General features: G+C 37.6%; 1 protein-coding gene across 26 annotated transcripts in view; it reads left to right on the forward strand.

The window, feature by feature from the left end:
* Positions 1–19526, forward strand: part of MEF2A (myocyte enhancer factor 2A) — a 151509-nt gene that overhangs the window by 122526 nt on the left and 9457 nt on the right. For 13 of the 26 annotated variants that reach the window (XM_054450766.2, XM_063653030.1, XM_063653032.1 and 10 more), the window contains 3 exons: positions 2304–2491; positions 15925–15948; positions 19294–19420. In XM_054450766.2, coding sequence (XP_054306741.1) covers positions 2304–2491; positions 15925–15948; positions 19294–19420 — 339 coding nt within the window. The remainder of the gene's footprint in view (positions 1–2303; positions 2492–15924; positions 15949–19293; positions 19421–19526) is intronic. The other 13 variants (XM_054450771.2, XM_054450772.2, XM_054450777.2 and 10 more) reach the window with 1 other exon arrangement.

The following is a 19526-nucleotide window of genomic DNA, read 5'->3' on the forward strand; positions in this document are numbered from 1 at the left end:
GTTTTCCAATTTTAGACAGTTGCTAGTCTTAATGACATGTGAATGCTGAGTCCTACCCGGAGAACTTAAGAGGCCTGTTTGGCTCATCAGGAACCTCTGGTTCACTATTCTGAATATTTTATTCTTTGCCAGCTTTGTAATAAACACTCATTCTTTTATTCTTCCCTGCTTTATTTGTGATTTACTTTGAAATTGAAATACCACACTGTAGTCTCTGTTTTATAAATGCACATTATATGTTTCTGTACACTGGTTACTTATCTGCTTTTTATTTGTGTCATTATCTCTGCTGTTGGACTGCAAGCTGGTGAATAATAGCTGTTTCTATTAGGATACTATCAGTTGCAACTAACAGAAAACTACCTCAGGCTTAACTTGTATAGGGGATGTATTATATGTAACCGAAAGATTCAGAAGTGGTACAGACTACAAGCATGGTTTAATCAGGGATTTTGCATCATTTGTTTGCTGCTCTCCTTTTTGTATCAGCTTTTTCCTCATTCCGGCCTTCTTCTGAGTCTCAAAATGACTTAATAAAATGCTGGCCGGACACGTTGGCTCATGCCTGTAATCCCAGCACTTTGAGAGGCCGAGGTGGGCAGATCACGAGGTCAGGAGATCAAGACCATCCTGGCTAACATGGTGAAACCCCGTCTCTGCTAAAAACACAAAAAATTAGCCGGGCGTGGTGGCGGGCGCCTGTAGTCCCAGCTACTCAGGAGGCTGAGGCAGGAGAATGGTGTGAACATGGGAGGCGGAGCTTGCAGTGAGCTGAGATCGCGCCACTGCACTCCAGCCTGGGCAACAGGGCAAGACTCCGTCTCAAAAATAAATAAATAAAAATAAAATGCTTCCTCAGGCACAGTTTGGGGAATGTGGGAGCCTCCCTGATAATCATGGAACAGTTGTTTTACCCGGGTTCTGATTGGTCATTACCCCAGTCACTGGTGAGCGAGAATGACCTGAGTCAAATGCCTATCACTAAGTTCATCTGGGGGTTGGAGGAAGGGTTGCACAGAGTCAGCCCCACCCAGTCCATGTGGTTGCTATACATGGGAAGAAGTAGAATGACTGACTACGGTATTCATGAAAACAGGATGGTTTCATATTTATTTTATATCTCAACTGGTACTCAAAAGTATTATATACATAGAGCATATATCACAATGTGCGTTTTTCCTCATTCCATTAAGAGAGATGGAAGGTTCTGTTAGGGAAAGTTTAGGAATAAGATGATTAAAGTGAGATAAATCAGAAATATTTAATAAGGACCTCATTGAAGCTGAAGAAACAGAACCAGTAGAAGTAGAGCCATAAGGAAGAAGTACTTGGTGAAAACGGGGCATTAGAAATGAGTGCTGAATAAGCTGCAGTTAAGAAGTTGCTCTGATACCTAGTTCACTACTCAGAACTTAGTGGTAGCAGTGCCTTTGCTCTCACAAGAGTGAATAAATAGGCTGGTCTTAGACATTTTTCTATAATACCTCCATTATTTTAGTCCCGAGTATGAGATGCCCTCTTAGAAATGTGGTCTTTTGCTTGTTTGTTTCTTTGAGACACAGTTTCACGCTGTCACCCAGGCTGTAGTGCAGGGGCATGATCTCAGCTCACGGCAACCTCTGTCTCCCGGGTTCAAGCGATTCTCCTGCCTCAGCCTCCCGAGTAGCTGGGATCACAGGCGTGCGCCACCATGTCCAGCTAATTTTTGTATTATTAGTAGAGACGGGGTTTCAGCATGTTGGCCAAGCTGGTCTCAAACACCTAACCTCAAGTGATTCACCCTCCTCGGCATACCGAAGTGCTGGGATTACAGGCGTGAGCCACTGCACCTGGCCAGAAATGTGTTGTGTGTTAAATCTCTTTCAGCAAGTCCAAGCAGTAATGCTGTACAAGTATCATTCATCTTAAGCTTTATATGTATTTCAGACTTTGCTTGTCTTCCTTTGCTTATTTTTAAGATATCCAAAGGTACTTCATTAGTTACCACAGGTTGAGTATCCCAAATACAAAATGCTCTAAAATCTGAAACATTTTGAGCACTGACGTGATTCTCAGAAGAAGTGTTAATTGGAGGATTTTGGATTTTCGGGTTTAGGGATGCTCAGCCAATAAGTATGTAATACAAGTATTCCAAAATCAGAAACACTTCTGGTCCCAAGCATTTCAGACAAGGGATACTCAAACCTGTAGTGAGTTTTGTTATAAAATTTATTTGCAACTCAGACTGGGGAAAACTTGATTTGTTTGTGCCAAAGTATTTTAATAACTCTTCTCACATTATTGAATGATATTTTTCCCCCTAGGGAATGGATTTGTAAACTCAAGAGCCTCTCCAAATTTGATTGGAGCTACTGGTGCAAATAGTTTAGGCAAAGTTATGCCTACAAAGTCTCCCCCTCCACCAGGTGGTGGTAATCTTGGAATGAACAGTAGAAAACCAGATCTTCGAGTTGTCATCCCCCCTTCAAGCAAGGGCATGATGCCTCCACTAGTAAGTTGAACCTTTCTTCAACTTCATTCTTTAAAACACATATTTTATACATAGTCAATCTGTAGCTTCCTTTGGAATTTTCCGTGCCACCGTAGAATCTACACCTATTCCTAACAAATATTTCCATTCAAAATTAGTATTTGAAGAGACGAGTCTATTTCAAATACACAAAAATCAGATTATGGAAATTTGCTTAACGGTTATTTAAAATTAAAGCTAAATATGAACATGGTTGGAACTGGAGGTTATTGTGTTAAGTGAAATAAGCCAGGCACAGAAAGATAGATACTGCATGGTCTCACTCATATGTGGGACCTAAAAAAATTGGTCTTACGGAGATAGAGAATAGAATGATAGCAGAGGCTGAGAAGGGTGTGTGGGTGGGAGACGGGATGAAGAGAGGTTGATTCGTGGGTAAAAACATACACTTAGATACAATAAATATACCCCTGTATTTGATAGGAGAGAAGGGTGACTATAGTTAGCAACACTGCAGATGGAGTATATTTCAGAGTAGCTACAAAAGAGGACTTGAAATGTTCCCAGCAAATAGAAAGGATAAATACTCAAGGTAATAGATGCCCCAAACACCCTGACCTTGATCATTAGGCATTCTATGAATGTAACAAATATTCACATGTACCCCATTAATATGTAACACATTTCGAATCAGTTTTTTTTTTTTTTTTTGAGTCGTTTTAAGGAGCGAAATTGAGTAGCCAAGAAGAAGGAAGGCAGGAAGGAGAAAACAGCTCCCTCCGACAGAGACAGAGGGAGGGGGGATTCAAACAAAGAGAAAACCCCCTCGAATCAGTTTTTAAAAAGTAAAATACAGAGAGATTATTATGTTTAATTTTAATTTTACCAGGCTAGAAGCATTAAACATGACTTATTTCTCTGTACTTTGTGTACTTTCATTAATCAATTAAACATGCTTTCCTGTGAGAGAAGCACTAAACTATTTGTTAGAAAATTCTACATACCAGGCGGGGTACAGTGGCTCACACCTGTAATCCCAGCACTTTGGGATGCCAGGGCAGGCGGATCACCTGAGGTCAGGAGTTCAAGACCAGCCTGGCCAACATGGTGAAACCCCATCTCTGCTAAAAATACGAAAATTAGCTGGGCGTGGTGGCGTGTGCCTGTAATCCCAGCTACTCAGCAGGCTGAGGCAGATGAATCGCTTGAACCCAAGAGGTGGAGGTTGCAGTGAGCCGAGATCGCACCACTGCACTCCAGCCTGGGTGACAGAGCAAGACTCTGTCTCTAGAAAAAAAAAGAAAAAGAAAAATTTTGCATACCACAGAACTATTGTAGGATAGGGAAGAAAGCACACAAACTTGAGTGAGTTATTCTCCAATTAATTTTATTTGCTTATTCCTTCTCAAGTAACCTATTTAACTGTATAAAGAATGCAGGTAGCCTCTATTCCACTCCTTGATGACAGCTTTAGGGTTCTAGTCCCATTTGTTTTTGAGTCTTAAGTCTGTTTATAAAGAACAGGAGAATCTATTTATCCCCCTTAGCTTCTTGTAGAAAAAAAACTAGAATATATAATCAAGTTTTAAAACTTCTTAGTTTAGCAACTGTTTGACTACTACCATACTAAATGATATGCCAGGTGTTCTCTCTGCTGAGCAGTTGCTAAACTCACCATTAGAGTTTTTGCTAAGTGAAAGTGATGCTGTCAGGCTTAGATAATAATTCCACTTTGGTATAATGCTTTATAGATTCCATAGCACCTTCATGTGTATATTGTCTCATTTAGTTCTCAATTAGCCTGTGTCATTGCAAGGTAGAGATGAGGAAACTGAGTTAAGGGTTATTACTTGTCCAAGATAGTTCAAAATAGAGCTAGGACCAAATCTCTAAGTCTTACAGTTCAGGTCAAAAAACAAGTACTTTTTTATTTGATTATACAGAAATCTGGAAACAGTCACTCCCAGCCTCACAATTAAAAAAACTTGGATATACAGAAAGTTCATAGTGAGATTTCATGGCAACCAACTGGCCCAGATACTCCAGAGTCAAAGATACTGTAAGGAGAGATGACATTTGAGCATTAGGCAAGACACAGATGGTAAGAGTTAAGCTAGGGTGATAGGTGAATTGCTGGAGGCAAGGTGTACACTGACAGAACTGTGTGAAACTCCTGGGTGCTGCAGTAACACAGGGTGAGCCTATGTTCTCTTGTAGATTTTTTTCCTCCATGAATCCCATGGGGTGCTCAGAAGCTCCTGAAAAGGTCTCGCTGTGGTACACAACTGGGAGAGGGGAAGAGTAGCCACTACACTAGGGGCAAAACGTTTTGCCTGGATCTTTTTGTCTTCTTTCTCTAATATGAAACAAAAGCTTTAATCTCTGAGAAGACGAACAACAAACATTATCACTCTTAGGGCACTGTTGAAATCCTGTTTAATGGAAAAGGCAAAATATCTCAACCAGTGGTGAAGGAACAGGAAGACATGCTCGGTATGGAGCGATGCCAGGAGAGTGGCAGGGATGACTGAGAAGGCCACAGCCTGAGGCACAACAGGAGAGGGGATGACTTAAAGTTGAGAGTGGAGCAGGCACTAGGGGAAAACCTGGCATGCAGATCCCCACCCCCAGAGGGATATGAAGCTTGTGGTACGTGCCCTGATGGTAACTAGAGCAACAGTAAGGCTCAAACCCGGTCCAACTTCCAATGAAATTAACTTGAGTTTTGCACTAATAGCTTAGCAGGAGGGAAGAACCTGTAGGTCTATTAGTAGGAATTACCCATGCTGAAATACAAAGAGAAAGAAGAGTGAAAACAAGACAAAATAAAAAACAGAATTAAGTATCCAAGAGCTATGCGCCATTATCAAATGGTATAACATATTTATAATTGGACTTCCAGAAAGAGAAGAGAGAACAGATTAGGAGTAATATTTTAAATAATAACCAGTACCAAGTAGGATAAATACTACTGCCAACACACACACGCACACATGCACACACACACACAGATGTATGCACACACACACACACTCACTCCTAGACTGCTCAAAGCAAAAGATCAAGAGAAAAATCTTGGAGAAGAGATACATTACAGAAAAACAAAGATAAGGATTAGTAACGTACTTTTTTCTTCACAAACTAAACTATTCAAGCAAGGAAAAGGGAGTAACATTATTTAATGTGCTGAAATTTTTAAAAAATTCCTCTCACCCCAAAATTCTCTACCCACCAAAAATATCTTTGAGAAATGAAGATTTCCTCAAACAAAAGTCATGGGAATTTATTGCCAGCAGACCTGCTCTACAAGAAATGTTAAACGAAGCCCTTCAGCAGGACTGTGATCCCAGCAAAAACTTGAGTCTACACAAAGAAATGAACAGTGGAAATGCAATAAATGAAGATAAAATAAGTAAAATCTGGTTTTCCCTACATTTTATAAATGTTTTATTTTTAGAACAATTTTAGATTTATAGAAAGATTGCAAAGATAGTACAGGAAGTTTTCATATACCCCACACATAATTTTTTCTATTATTAACATTAGTATGGTGTATTTGTCACAACTATTGAACCAGTACTGATACGTTATTATTAACTGAAATTCGCAATTTATTCAGATTTACTTATTTTTAACCTTGTGTCTTTTTCTATTCTAGGATCCAATCCAGGATACCACATTACATTTAGCAATCATGTCTCTTTAGCCTCCTCTTGACTGTGAGAGTTTCTAAGACTTTCCTTGCTTTAATGACCTTGACAGTTTTGAGGAGTACTAGTCAGGTATTTTTATCGGAGGTCTCTAGTTAAGATTTGCCTGATGTTTTTCTCGTGCTTAGACTGTGATTGCTGGTTTGAGGGAGGCAGGCCATAGAATTAAGATGCCGTTTTCATCACATCATATCAAGAGAGCCTACTACGTTTATTATCCCTTATCTGAAATACTCAGGACCAGAAGTATTCCAGATTTCAGATTTTTTCAGGTTTTGGAATATTTCCCTTACACTAATAAGTAGAGCATCCCAAATCCAAAAATCTGAAATCCAAAATGATCCAAGGAGTACTACATTCGAGTGTCATGTTGGTGCTCAACAGGTTTTGGATCTTGGAGCATTTCAGATTTCAGATTTTCAGATTTGGGATGACCAACCTGTATCGTCATAACTATTGCTGATGTTAATTTGGTCACCTGGCTGATGTTTAACAGGTGTTTAACAGGTTTCTTTTCTGTAAAGTTACTCTTTCTCCCGCTTTTCATACTGTAGCCTTTGGGTAGGAAATTACCATGTTCAGCCCACACTTTTAAGGAGTGGGGAGTTAAGGCTTCACTTTCTTAAGAGAAGGATATCTACATAAATTATCTGGAATTCTTCTGCACAGGAGATTTATCTCTTCTCTCTCATTTATTCAACCATTTATTTCTATCAATATGGACTCATGGGCATTTATTTTAATACTTTGGTTTATAATACAATACCACGTTTTTCTGTTGCTTTGTTCTAGCTTCAGCTTTTGAGGGCTATCTAAATGATTCCTGTGTCCCTTTGATATATCCTTATTTTTGTGGGGTTTTTTTTTTTTTCAGGGGGAGCAGGTGCTTTTTTATTTTCTGGCACTATAATATGTTCTAGGCTCATCTTGTTTATTTTCTGCCCCAGTCCTAGAATCAGGCATTTCTCCAAGGAACATTAATTTATTTTTATGGAGAATAAAAGAAACCAAGATCCGAGTGCTTTCCCTCTTTTTAATTGCTCCAAAAGTTATCTGACTATATAAGGCAAAAATAGTAACAGTGTATTTTGTTTCTGTAGCACATGTAAAAATAAAATATATGACAACAAAAGATGGGAGGGAGGAATTGACTCTACACATGATGTAAATATTATTTGAAGATGAACTCAAGGTAACTAAAGGTGTGTATTATAAACCCTAGTGCAACTACAGAAGAACATTTTAAAGAAGTATAAATAAGTCAATAGAAGAGATAAAATAGAAATATAAAGAATGCTCTACTAAGTAGCCCAAGAAATGGGAGAAAAGAAGACAAAAAGCAAGATAATGGTAGCTTTTAATCCAGTCATATAAGTAATCACATTGAATGTGGTGAGAACGCATCAGTTAAAAGATTGTCAGATTTGTGTGTGTGGGTGTTTCTTAAAAAGCAATGTGGTGGCTCATGCCTGTCATCCCAGCACTTTGGGAGGCTGAGGCAGGCAGATCACCTGAGGTCGAGAGTTCGAGACCAGCCTGACCAACATGGAGAAACCCTGTCTCTACTAAAAATACAGAATTAGCTGGGTGTGGTAGCGCACGTCTGTAATCCCAGCTACTTGGTAGGCTGAGGCAGGAGAATCACTTGAACCCGGGAGGCGGAGGTTGCAGTGAGCCAAGATTATGCCATTGCGCTCCAGCCTGGGCAACAAGAGTGAAACTCCGTCTCAAAAAAAAAAAAAAAAAAAAAATGCTGCTTACAAGAAATCCACTTTAAATATAAAGACATAGATAAAAGAAGGGAGAAAATTTACCGTTGCAAACACCAAAAAGCTAAAGCAGACCTATTAATTTCAGACAATATAGGCTTCACAACAAGGAAAAGTATCAGCGATAAAGAGGGACGTGACATAGTCCACTTTCAAGAAATAACTGTCTTTAACCTAACTGTAAGCACCTAACAGCAACCTTCAAAATACATAAAGTGAAGACTGATAGAACTAAAAGGTGAGTAGAAAAATCCACAATTGTAGTTGGAGACTTCTATATCCCTCTCAGTAAGTGATAGAACAAGTAGGCAGAAAAATCAGTAAGGATCTAGATGATCTGAGCAACACTCGACCAACATGACCTAAGAGACATTTATAGAACACGTCACTCAACAACAGCAGAACACACATTTTTCACAGGTGCACATGGAACATTCACCAAGATCATATCCTGTGCCAGGAAACAAACTGGCAGATTCAGTGAATTGAAATCAGGCTTATTATTTTCTCTGGCCATAAGGAAATCAAACTAGAAATCAGTAACAGAAAGATACTAGGAAAATGGCTATATATGTAGACATTAAACAACATACTTTAACCCAAGGACCAGAGAAGAAATCTCAAAGGAAATTTAAAAATACATATAGCCAAATGAAAATGGAAATATAGCATCAAAATTTTGAGGCCCAACTACAGTAGTGATGAGGTGAGATTTACAGCAACAAATGCCTATATTTGAAAAGAGGGATCCCAAATCAGTAATCTAAGCTGTTACCTTAAGAAACTCAAAAAAGAAGACCAAACTTAAACCCAATCAAGCAGAAGAAAGGAAAATGTAAAGAGCAGAAATTAATGAATTTAAAACAGGAAAACAAAAGCAAACCAAAAACTGTTTTTTTTAAAAAAATCAATAAAATTGATAAACCTCTATCCAAGCTGACCAGTGAAAAAGAGAAGACCCAGGTGGGTTATCAGTATCAAAAATATGAACAGATACATTCCCCCAAAAGACACTAAAAGCATACTGTAAGCATCTCTGTTCCAATAGATTTAATAGCTTAGATCAAATGGGCAAATTCTTAGAAAGATACAAATTACCAAGGAACTACTAAACTCATTGAAGAAGAAATAGTTAACTTGAATAGTAACTATTTTAAAAATAGAATTCCTAGTTTAGAAACCTTTCACAAAAGAAAACTCCAGACCCATATGATTTAACTGCCAAATTCTATCAAACATTTAAGAAAGAAGTGATACCAATTCTACACAGTCTCTTTCAGAAAAAATTAGGAGAGGAGAGAACACTTTCCAACTTGTTTTTTTAGGTCAGCATTACTCCGGTGCAAAACCAAAGTAAGCCAACACAAGAAAAAAGATCTACAAATCCGTATTCCTCATGAACTCTAGACACAAAAATCCTCAGTAAAAAGTAAATTGAGCAATATATAAAAAGGATAATATATCAAGACCAAGTTGGTTTTATCCCAGGAATGCAAGGCTGAGTCTACATTCGAAAATTCATTAGTATAATCAGGATATTAACAATTCAACATCTATTCATCATTAAAAAAAAAATCTCAATGAACTAGTAATAGAAGGGAACTTAACCTAATAAAGAGCATCTACAAAAAATATACAGCTGAAATACTTTATAAGGGGAAAGCATTCAGTCTTTTAGTATTTGGAGCCAGGTAATGATATTTTTTTTCTCACCAGTCATATTTACCATGGTAGTAAAAGTCCTAGCCAGTACAGTTAGGTAAAAATAAATGAATAAAATGCACACACGTCGGGAAGAGAGAAATTAAACTTCCTCTATTCACAGAAGATAGATTCTTTCATGTAGAAAAGTGTAAAGAAATTACAAAAAAAACTCCTCGGACCAATCAGTGAGTTTAGCAAGGTTGCAGAGTACAAAGTTAATATATAAAAATCGCTTATATGCCAGCAGTGAACAATTGGAGTTTGAAATTTAAAAAAATGATAGCACCCCAAATAAAGGAAGGAAAAGAAACATCTAGGTAAAATTCTGACAAAATATATACAGTCTGTATGTTGAAAACTGCAAAACACTGATAAATGAAAGAAGACCTAGATGAATAGATACATCATGTTAATGGATTTCAAGACTCACTATTGTCAAGATGTCATTTCTTCCCAGATTGATCTGTAGATTAAACACAATTTCAAAATCCCAGCAAGCTCTTTTGTAGTTACTAACAAGCTGATTCTAAAATATATAGGTAAAGACAGGAACTACAATAGCTAGAATGATTTTAAGAAGGAACAAAATTTTTTAAAAAAAACTACTACTACCTGATTTCAAGACCTACTACAAAGCGATAGTAATCCAGAAAGTGTGCTGTTGACAAAAGGATGAGTACATAGACCAGTGGACAAAACGGCTCAGAAAATTTACACCTATACATGTACATTCAGCTGGGTTTTTGGCAAAGGTAGTAAGGTAATTCAACAGAGAAAGGATGGTGGTTACAACTAGTGGTGTTGAAACAATTCTACATCCATACACAAAACAAAAACAACCCACTTGAAAATAACTCAGACTTTATTTAAAAATTAACAAATTGGATTATAGACCCAAATTTAAAACAGGAAACTGAAATTTAGAGGAGAAAATCCAACACAAAAAGCAGGATCCATAAAGAAAAAACTGATGTATTGGAGGTTGTCTTAAGTTTTGAAGGTCGAACTTAAGTTTTGCTCTGTGAAAGGCACTGTTCAGAGAGTATAGGACAACCTACAGATTAGAAGAAAGTATTTGCAAGTCACATATCCAATAAAGAGTTTGTATCCAGAATATTTTAAGAATTCTTAAAACCCAACAGTAAGAAAACATATTTTTAAAAGGGCACAAGATCTGAAGAGATACTTCAAAAAGAAGATACATGGATGGCAAATAAGTGTATGAAAATATGCTCAATATTATCAGGCCCTAGGGAATTAAAAATTAAAACCTAATGAGATACAACTACACATCTAGTAAAATGGCTAAAATTTAAGAAAACGAAACGGCTGGGCGCAGTGGCTCACACCTGTAATCCCAGCACTTTGAGAGGCCGAGGCGGGCAGATAACCTGAGGTTGGGAGTTCGAAACCAGCCTGACCAACATGGAGAAACCCCATCTCTACTAAAAATACAAAATTAGCCAGGAGTGGTGGCGCATGCCTGTAATCCCAGCTACTCAGGAGGCTGAGGCAGGAGAATCACTTGAACCCAGGAGGCAAAGGTTGCGGTGAGCCAAGATCATACCATTGCACTCCAGCCTGGGCAACAAGAGTGAAACTCTGTCTCAAAACAAAAACAAAAACCCAAAAACTAGAAATGCTGGTGAGGATGCAAAGCAAAAAATCTCTCCTATATCTTTGGAGTGCAAAATAGTACAGCCACTTTAAAGAGTTGTTCAGCTTCTTATGAATTTAAATATACACTTGCTGGCCAGGCAGGGTGGCTCATTCCTATAATCCCTGCACTTTGGGAGGCCAAGGCAGGAAGATTGCTTGAGCCCAGGAGTTCAAGACCAGCCTGGGCAACACAGCAAGACCCTGTCTTAAAAATTAAAAAAAAAAAATCACTTGCTGTACAATCCGGTAATGCCACTCTTTGAGTATTTACGCACATGAGTTGAAAACTATACTTATAAGAAACCTGTATCTTTCATAATTGTGAAACACTGAAACTAGCCTAGATGTCCTTCAACAGATGAATGGATAAACACACTCACTGTACACCCATATAAAGAAATACTACTCAGCAATAAACTATTTATTCACCCAGCAATATAGATGAATCCTAAGTGAATTTTGCTAAGTAAAAGAAGCAGTAGTGTATGATTCCATCTATATTTCATTCTGGAAAATGCAAAACTCACTGGCTGCCATGGGTTGGGAGTGGAGAGAGGAGTTGACTATAAAGGGTTAATATGGGAATTTTCGAGGGGATGGAACCAATCTGTGTGATGCTGTTTTGTTAGATGCATGGGTCTGCATTTGTTGAAACTCATTAAACTGTACATACAAAGAGTGATTTTTACCAAATGCAATTTAGTAAAAAAAGGTTCCGGGGGAGCCCAAGATGGAATGCATATTGGCACACATGAATATAACTTTATTACAGATGAGTAACATGATGATATTGAAGGGGTGAGGAAGAAAGAACCTGGTCTGAGTAAATTTGGAAAGTTTTGACTGGATACTGTAAGGTTAGAGACCAACAAAATTGTAGCAAATCACTGTACTCTAGATGGTAAATTCATCCCTCACATACACAAACACAAAGGGTTGAACATATAAACACATAAATAAATATAAAATATAAATAAACAAATGGACATTGTAGATAAAGGGAGCCAGGTTTCTCATGGTTGGAGGAGAAAGTTGCAGATAACCCAGGGTGTGGCGAGGTGGGGTCTAGAATGAGCCTATGTTTCAGGGTTCTAGTTGAAGGATTCAGTAAGAGTTTATGTGTGTGTGTGTATATATATAATTTTTGTATTTTTAGTAGAGACTAATTTTTGTATTTTTAGTAGAGACGGGGTTTCACCATGTTGGCCAGGCTGGTCTCGAACTCCTGAGCTCAACATCTGCCCGCCTCAGCCTCCCGAAGTGCTGGGTTTACAGGCATGAGCCACTGTGCCCAGCCAGACACATACATATATATGTGTGTATATATATACACACACATATTACATATATGTGTATATATGCATATATGTAATGTATGTATTATATACATATATAACGTGTGTATATATACACACATTACATATATGTGTGTATATATACACACACGTATATTACATATATGTGTATATATACACACACATATATGTATGTGTCTGGCTGGGCACAGTGGCTCATGCCTGTAAACCCAGCACTTCGGGAGGCTGAGGCGGGCAGATGTTGAGCTCAGGAGTTCGAGACCAGCCTGGCCAACATGGCGAAACCCCGTCTCTACTAAAAATACAAAAATTAGTCGAGCGTGGTAGCGTGCCCCTGTAGTCCCACCTACTTAGGAGGCTGAGGTGAGAGGATCGCTTGAGCCCAGGAAGTCGAGGCTGCAGTGGCCTATGATTGTACCACTGCACTCCAGCCTGGGTGACATAGCGAGACCCTGTCACTCACACACAAAAAAGGTACAGTTGTGTGTACATATGAATTAGTATACATCATATATTTCCTAGCTCTGTTTGCTGAGAGGTCTGTGAGGCAATAGCATCCAGTAACTGAACATACCTGGTGCTCAGATTTTAGTTTCAGAACACCATTTTCTAATATAAGGACTCAGGGCTGCTTGGAAAAAAATGGTATGTTGTAGAGCTGGGGCAGGGAAACGGGATGAGCCGGGGTTGTCAGAGATTAAGAAAGTGCATATCAAAAGTCACGGGAGCTGGCCTTTCAAAAGAGTTTCCAGTGGCCAAAACTAGAACAATTTGAGTAACAAAATAATAATAGTATTGGATTATAGCCCAGGGAATAAAAAACATTGAGTCCATTACTGATATAAATTAATGATAGAATAAATAAGGGGAAAGGGACAACTCTTCCTTAGAAAATAACTAATTAATAAATGTAGAAAAAGAGTGAGAGATAGTAAATCAGCATTAGAACACCAGAGTACAATGGTAATTGTTGCAGGCAAAGTCAGTGGATAAATGCTAACATAAGTGGGCAAAAAGTTTAAGTAAAAAGCCATTTTGCTTAGTCTCAAAATATCTCTTCCCAAATACTCATTTCTTACAAAGGGAAAAATTAGAGAATTAGAAATAAGAGAATCCTGGAAAACACTGCCTTAACCAGAGGATCAAGGTTAACATCACCAGTAATGGGACATAAAGACAACATGTGCCTTCCAATATGACATGCTAAGAAAGCCATGTCTCTTTGTGGTATTCTTGCAAAAATCCATGCCCTTCTATCTGATTATGAATGAAAATCAGACCCAAATTGAGAGACATTCTATAAGATACCTGATCAGCACTCTTTCAAAAAAAGTATCAAGGTCACGAAAAGGAAAGACTGAGGAACTGTCACAGAGCAGAGGAGATGAAGGAGACGTGAGAACTAAAGGCTTGTGGAATCCAGGATCTGATCCTGGGTCAGGAAAAAGGACATCAGTTGAAAGACTGGTGAAATCCAAGTAAAGTCCAAAGCTATAATTGGTGCTGTATTATTTTTATTAGTTTTGACAACTGCATTGTATTTCCTTGTGATGTTAACATTGTGGGAAGCTGAGTGAGATGTGAGGGAGCTCTCTTTGCAAATGCTGTCTAAAATTGTTTCAGAATAAAAAGTTTAAAATATATATATACACATACATAACAAAGAAATATACCCCAAAAGGGAGCCAAGAAAAAATGGCATTTAGGATGGTCCCATAGCTCACCTTTCAGGTACTGGATATGCAATACTTGCTACTGTCTTTCAGAAATAAACTATACAAAATGTCATGTAAGGTACAGAAATGTTTATAAGAATTGTTAGTAAACTGCCAATTTAAAGACAAACTACATTTAAGCATTTTAGCAATTGCTTAATAAAGTTATGTCTGATTGTTAGGAGAGCATGAAGCATCTCCATGGAAAACTCAAAATGTGTCATATGAACTATTTACACGCTTATTCCTGTATATTAAAGTGAAAACCATATGTTTTACACATACACAGCTATAATATTTGACAGTATATTTTGGTGTGTACCTTGTGTTTGGAGATATGTAAAGATATCTGTATCAAAACAGTTGAATAGCATCTTCCCCACATTGGAGATAGCAGTTGTAGATCAAGTGATTGTTTTTCAGAGTAAGTAATCGGTCCCACCTACTTTACACCATTTACAGAGAAACCTTCTTCCAGATTAGGGCTTCATGTATCAGTAGCACTTACAATGACACTTTTCACAGACTGACAGAGAAGCTTAACTTATTCAAGTAAAATAAGTATCAACTGATTAGACTGTTTCTAGCATATTAATATTTTCTAAATGTTATGGAGAAAAGGAGCAAAAATGTTTTTGTTTTTGTTTTTGTTTTTTAAGATGGAGTCTCACTCTGTCACCCAGGTTGGAGTGCAGTGGCGTGATCTCAGCTCACTGTAACCTCTGCCACCCGGGTTCAGGCAGTTCTCCTGCCTCAGTCTCCCAAGTAGCTGGGATTACAGGCACCTGCCACCGCACCTGGCTAATTTTTGTGGTTTTAGTAGAGACGGGGTTTCACCATCTTGGCCAGGCTGGTCTTGAACTCCTGACCTTGTGAGCCACCATGCCCAGCCTTATTTCTTTTCTTTACATGACTTATGAATTCATTTCTCTTCCAGTCTCATTTTCTTCAAATATGTGGTTTTTCTCCATTGAAGTCATTTTATTCACATGAAAATATATTTGCAAATGATAAACATATATAAAACTGGTATTTAAAACTCATGTATGTATTAACAAATGTTTGTGTTCCTGTTGTTTTATAACACTGCTAGCTCCTGTGGGAAATAAAACATACAGCAGTCTCTTTCTGCCAAGAAGCAGAATTCAGTAGGAGATAAATCAACATGTATCACCAGGTGGGGTAATAGTAGGATGATTAAGATACAGAGTTATAGGTACAGAGTTGGTATTCTCAAAGTTCCAAATACAGATCGATAGCATGATGAGGAAGCCCTTTTAAATACTGTTGCAGTAGCATGACTGTGTGTAAGAGAGGCCAGCACGAGAGCAGACTGTGTTGGGGTAGGAGGGTGTCTTTGAATACTGGCCCTAGAGAATTTTCAATAATTTGTCTAGTCTTTTGAAAAATCAACAAGTATAGAGACAAGTAATTTATATTTCTATCTCTTGTGTATATAATCGTCTCTTTAGAGTTCCAGACAGCTGCTAGTGTCCAAATATGTTTTTCTAAAGAAATATTTTGTTTGTGAGTACCAACAGTCTTAGTAACTCTCTTATCCCTCTTATGTGCTGAGTACAGTCGGAGGAAGAGGAATTGGAGTTGGTGAGTGTGGGTTTCTGCTTGAAGGAAGTTGAAAAAGATGTAGAAAGTACTAATTCTCTTACATGTTCTTATCTAACCAATGTTCCCTTTGTTACACAAATTTTTTTAAACACTATTCAAACACTTTGAATAAAGCAATCTACTGGTACTACAGACTCTAGTTTTACTATTTATATGTGTTGACCCATTTTATTTGTTGGAGGGAACATTGGAATAGAGCCTTTAAAAACAGTAGCTGTCCATGAGCATAGGATACTTGTGAAATTTTTTTTTTTTAAGGAAAGATACAAAATACCTTATATAGCTCTCCAAATTATTGAAATATTTTTAGAAAATGACTTCACCCTCGAAGTTCCTCAGATTGTAACACACGATGTTGTGTTGTTTCTCTTTCAAAAAGATTACATCATTTTTGGTGAGGTCACCTTTTTCAGCGTTGGAATTATTTCATCCTGCATGATACAGCCTGAACCACAAGGGGGTTCCCTGTTTACTAAAAGGAATGTCTGTAATTGAATGTATATAAATTTACTTTTCTATCAGAAGGCACTCTGTTCTTAAAAGCAACTATTGCCCTTTTTCCAAAACAAACGTTTTCTGTTGGCTTTTCCTCTAGAAAATAAACTTGACTAAGAGCAACTTGCAGTTGATCTATTTCTTCTTTAGGAACTAAAACCAAAACCTCACAGGAGTCATCATATAATTTCAAAGTCAGCTGCTAATTAAAGGACTTTAGGGGGAATAAAAACTTGAAAATGTTTTTTAGCATGGACAAGGGTTAAGAGTGCATGAAAGCATGGGGGAGGAAGGCATCCGTTGGTTTTAATATTCCATGTTTATGCATGCTGGTGTGTTTTGCACAGTTTGTTTTCTTTTCAAATAAGGTTATCTGTTCCCCTTAAAATACGAGATTGTTCTTTATTTAGCTTTGTGATCACTCACAGTTTTGGGTGTAGTTTTGTATTGGCCAACTGAAATATTCTAGTCAGCTGTAAATGTTTTGAATATCTTTTGGAGAAACACTTTACTTAATGATACCATAATGATCAGTAAATGAGAGTTTATAATTCAAGCTAAAATAATTCACCTTAGGTTAGACCTCACTGTTCAAGGAGTTGTGAATGCTTCCATGAATTATCTAGCACTATATTGCCCTCTTGTGGTTCTGAAAATCACTTACTCTTGTAGAACTCAGTGCCGTTGAGATTAGGGGCTTAGAGGAGTAGAACTAGTGTTTGAAGTCTTCACTGTTCTTGAAGACATGCCAGGAGATTGCATGAAGATGATGCCGTGGAGTAGGTAGGGTCCAAGCCAAACCATGTCATACTGTATTCCTTCACCTAGTGATTGGACTTTTGAAGTTCCAGACTAAATATTAAAGAAGAAATTAAGTCCAAAGTAGATCTCTATCTCAAAAAGTCATTAAATTTATAAACTTGATGCTGAAACTAAAATATATTCCGAACTGGCATACATTGATTTTCCACATTCCTCAGAGTACATCTGTAATTGCAGAACCTCAGAGATAAATATATTAGGTCCTTGAAGACTTTAAAATACATATCTAAAAACTTATAAACAGCCATTTATATTATTTAAAACTTAATCAATTAAAAATGCAGAACTTTATGTGCCAGAACCAAAATATAATCAGAAGTACAGTCCGTTAGAACTTAGAAAGTTGTTCCAATTGCTTTGAGCTCTAAAGTATAATTGTGGATGACTCTGATCCGAAGTGCGGAAGGACACGTGCCCTGGGGCCTGCACTAAAGACTGTACTGTTGAGACCAGCGACAGATTCCTTTAGAAGCCGAGTAATACTAGAACAACTTGACTTCATGAAAGCTCCAGTAGACTAGGCTATGGATTAGAAGGAATAAAAATATGTATCTTTTTTCCCACCACTTATATAGAAATTTGGGACAGAGGGTTTCTTAGGACAATAAGGATATTATCTTATATTTGTGTAGTACTTCAGTTATGAAAGCACTTCTGACATAATAACCTCATTTGATTTTCACAGTAGCATTTGATTTTCACAGTAGCTGTGCAAGGCAGCCAGGACAAAGATTGCTATATCTTCTCTATTTGACAATGAAGAAGTTCAGAGAGGTCAAATGATTTTCCCAATGCCTAGGAAATGGTGAATCTGGGACAGAAACTCAGGCAATACATCTGCATCCACATCCACATGATCTTTCTCACATCTTCTAACCTAGGATAGAAAATAGAAATTAAAAAGAAATAAACTGAGATCAGGATTCTCATCGAATGTTTGTAAGTGTCTACATCTAGCCAAAGGCCTTTGTCTGATGTACCCTTTTGAAAATTGTGATAGAGAAAATGGAATCACATTCTAACTTCATAATCTCAAAGGCACTGAACTATACTTTACTGATTTGGCTCAGACCCCGGAATGTCAGTTATCAGGCTGTAACATAATTTATAAAAAACAAATAGAGTTGTGCTGTGGCTTTCTTGTGTGCTAGTGACACAGTCTGTTGTGTTCCTCTGATCTTTGATTTTGGAAAACTGTTACCTTAAGCCAGTTTGGCGAGAAACTGGTTCTGTCATACTCCTACACATTAAGGACTATGACTATCTTAAACTAACTGGATTATTTAATAGTTGAATTTTTTTTTATCCATTCCCAGCATGGATAGGATGCTACATAGATGCATCCAGTTGGCAAAAAGCGTTTAATATTGCTCTTCCACAGCCCTGTCGGCAGTACTTGATTCAAAATTCTCTACTCAAAGCCTCTGCTACAGAAGGCCAGGGGACTATGAAGGGATACATATCCGAATCTGTTGTTAAAAAATAGGTCAACTGCATGATTGGAGAGAAAGAAATAATACAAGCTGCACCCAATAAGCCACGACTTCAAACCATGTTAACACGTAAATAATACCGCAAAGAAAAGTAGTTTTGATTCCTATACTCGTAGACTTCCAGTCCCTATATATACAGATGACCTTTGCCATCATCAGGTATTTAAAACCCACACATATTTCATTTAGGGGAGTCTGACAGTATTTGTAGTGGCATCAAGTCCTCATTTTGTGCTAACAAATAGAAGTGCTGATGCCTGTAACATAAGTTCCTGTTTTAACGTGGGGTGTCTGACATTAATCAACTGTTTTAAAAAGAATTAATGTAAAAATATGACCCTTCAAATTAAATATTTAGTTATTCTCACTAGTATTTTTGAAGTTTTTGCATCATCACTGCTTCAGAAAATGACATTCATATGAAACTGTCAAAAATGTCACTTGAATTGAAAGTGATTTTTAAGTCAACATAAATACCACATCAGAACACTTTTTCTCTTTTTTGATCTCACAGAATACCCAAAGGATAAGTAGTTCTCAAGCCACTCAACCTCTTGCTACCCCAGTCGTGTCTGTGACAACCCCAAGCTTGCCTCCGCAAGGACTTGTGTACTCAGCAATGCCGACTGCCTACAACACTGGTGAGCCTGCTCTGGTGCCTTCCGTAGGTTTTACTACTCTGTTTTGTGATCAACGTGTGCTTTTGTGATTTTTTTTTAAAGCATATTTGTTGAAATAAACTATTTC

This window comes from Pongo pygmaeus, chromosome 16 (genome assembly GCF_028885625.2).
Source record: "Pongo pygmaeus isolate AG05252 chromosome 16, NHGRI_mPonPyg2-v2.0_pri, whole genome shotgun sequence".
In the NCBI taxonomy this organism is placed as follows: Eukaryota; Metazoa; Chordata; class Mammalia; order Primates; family Hominidae; genus Pongo; species Pongo pygmaeus.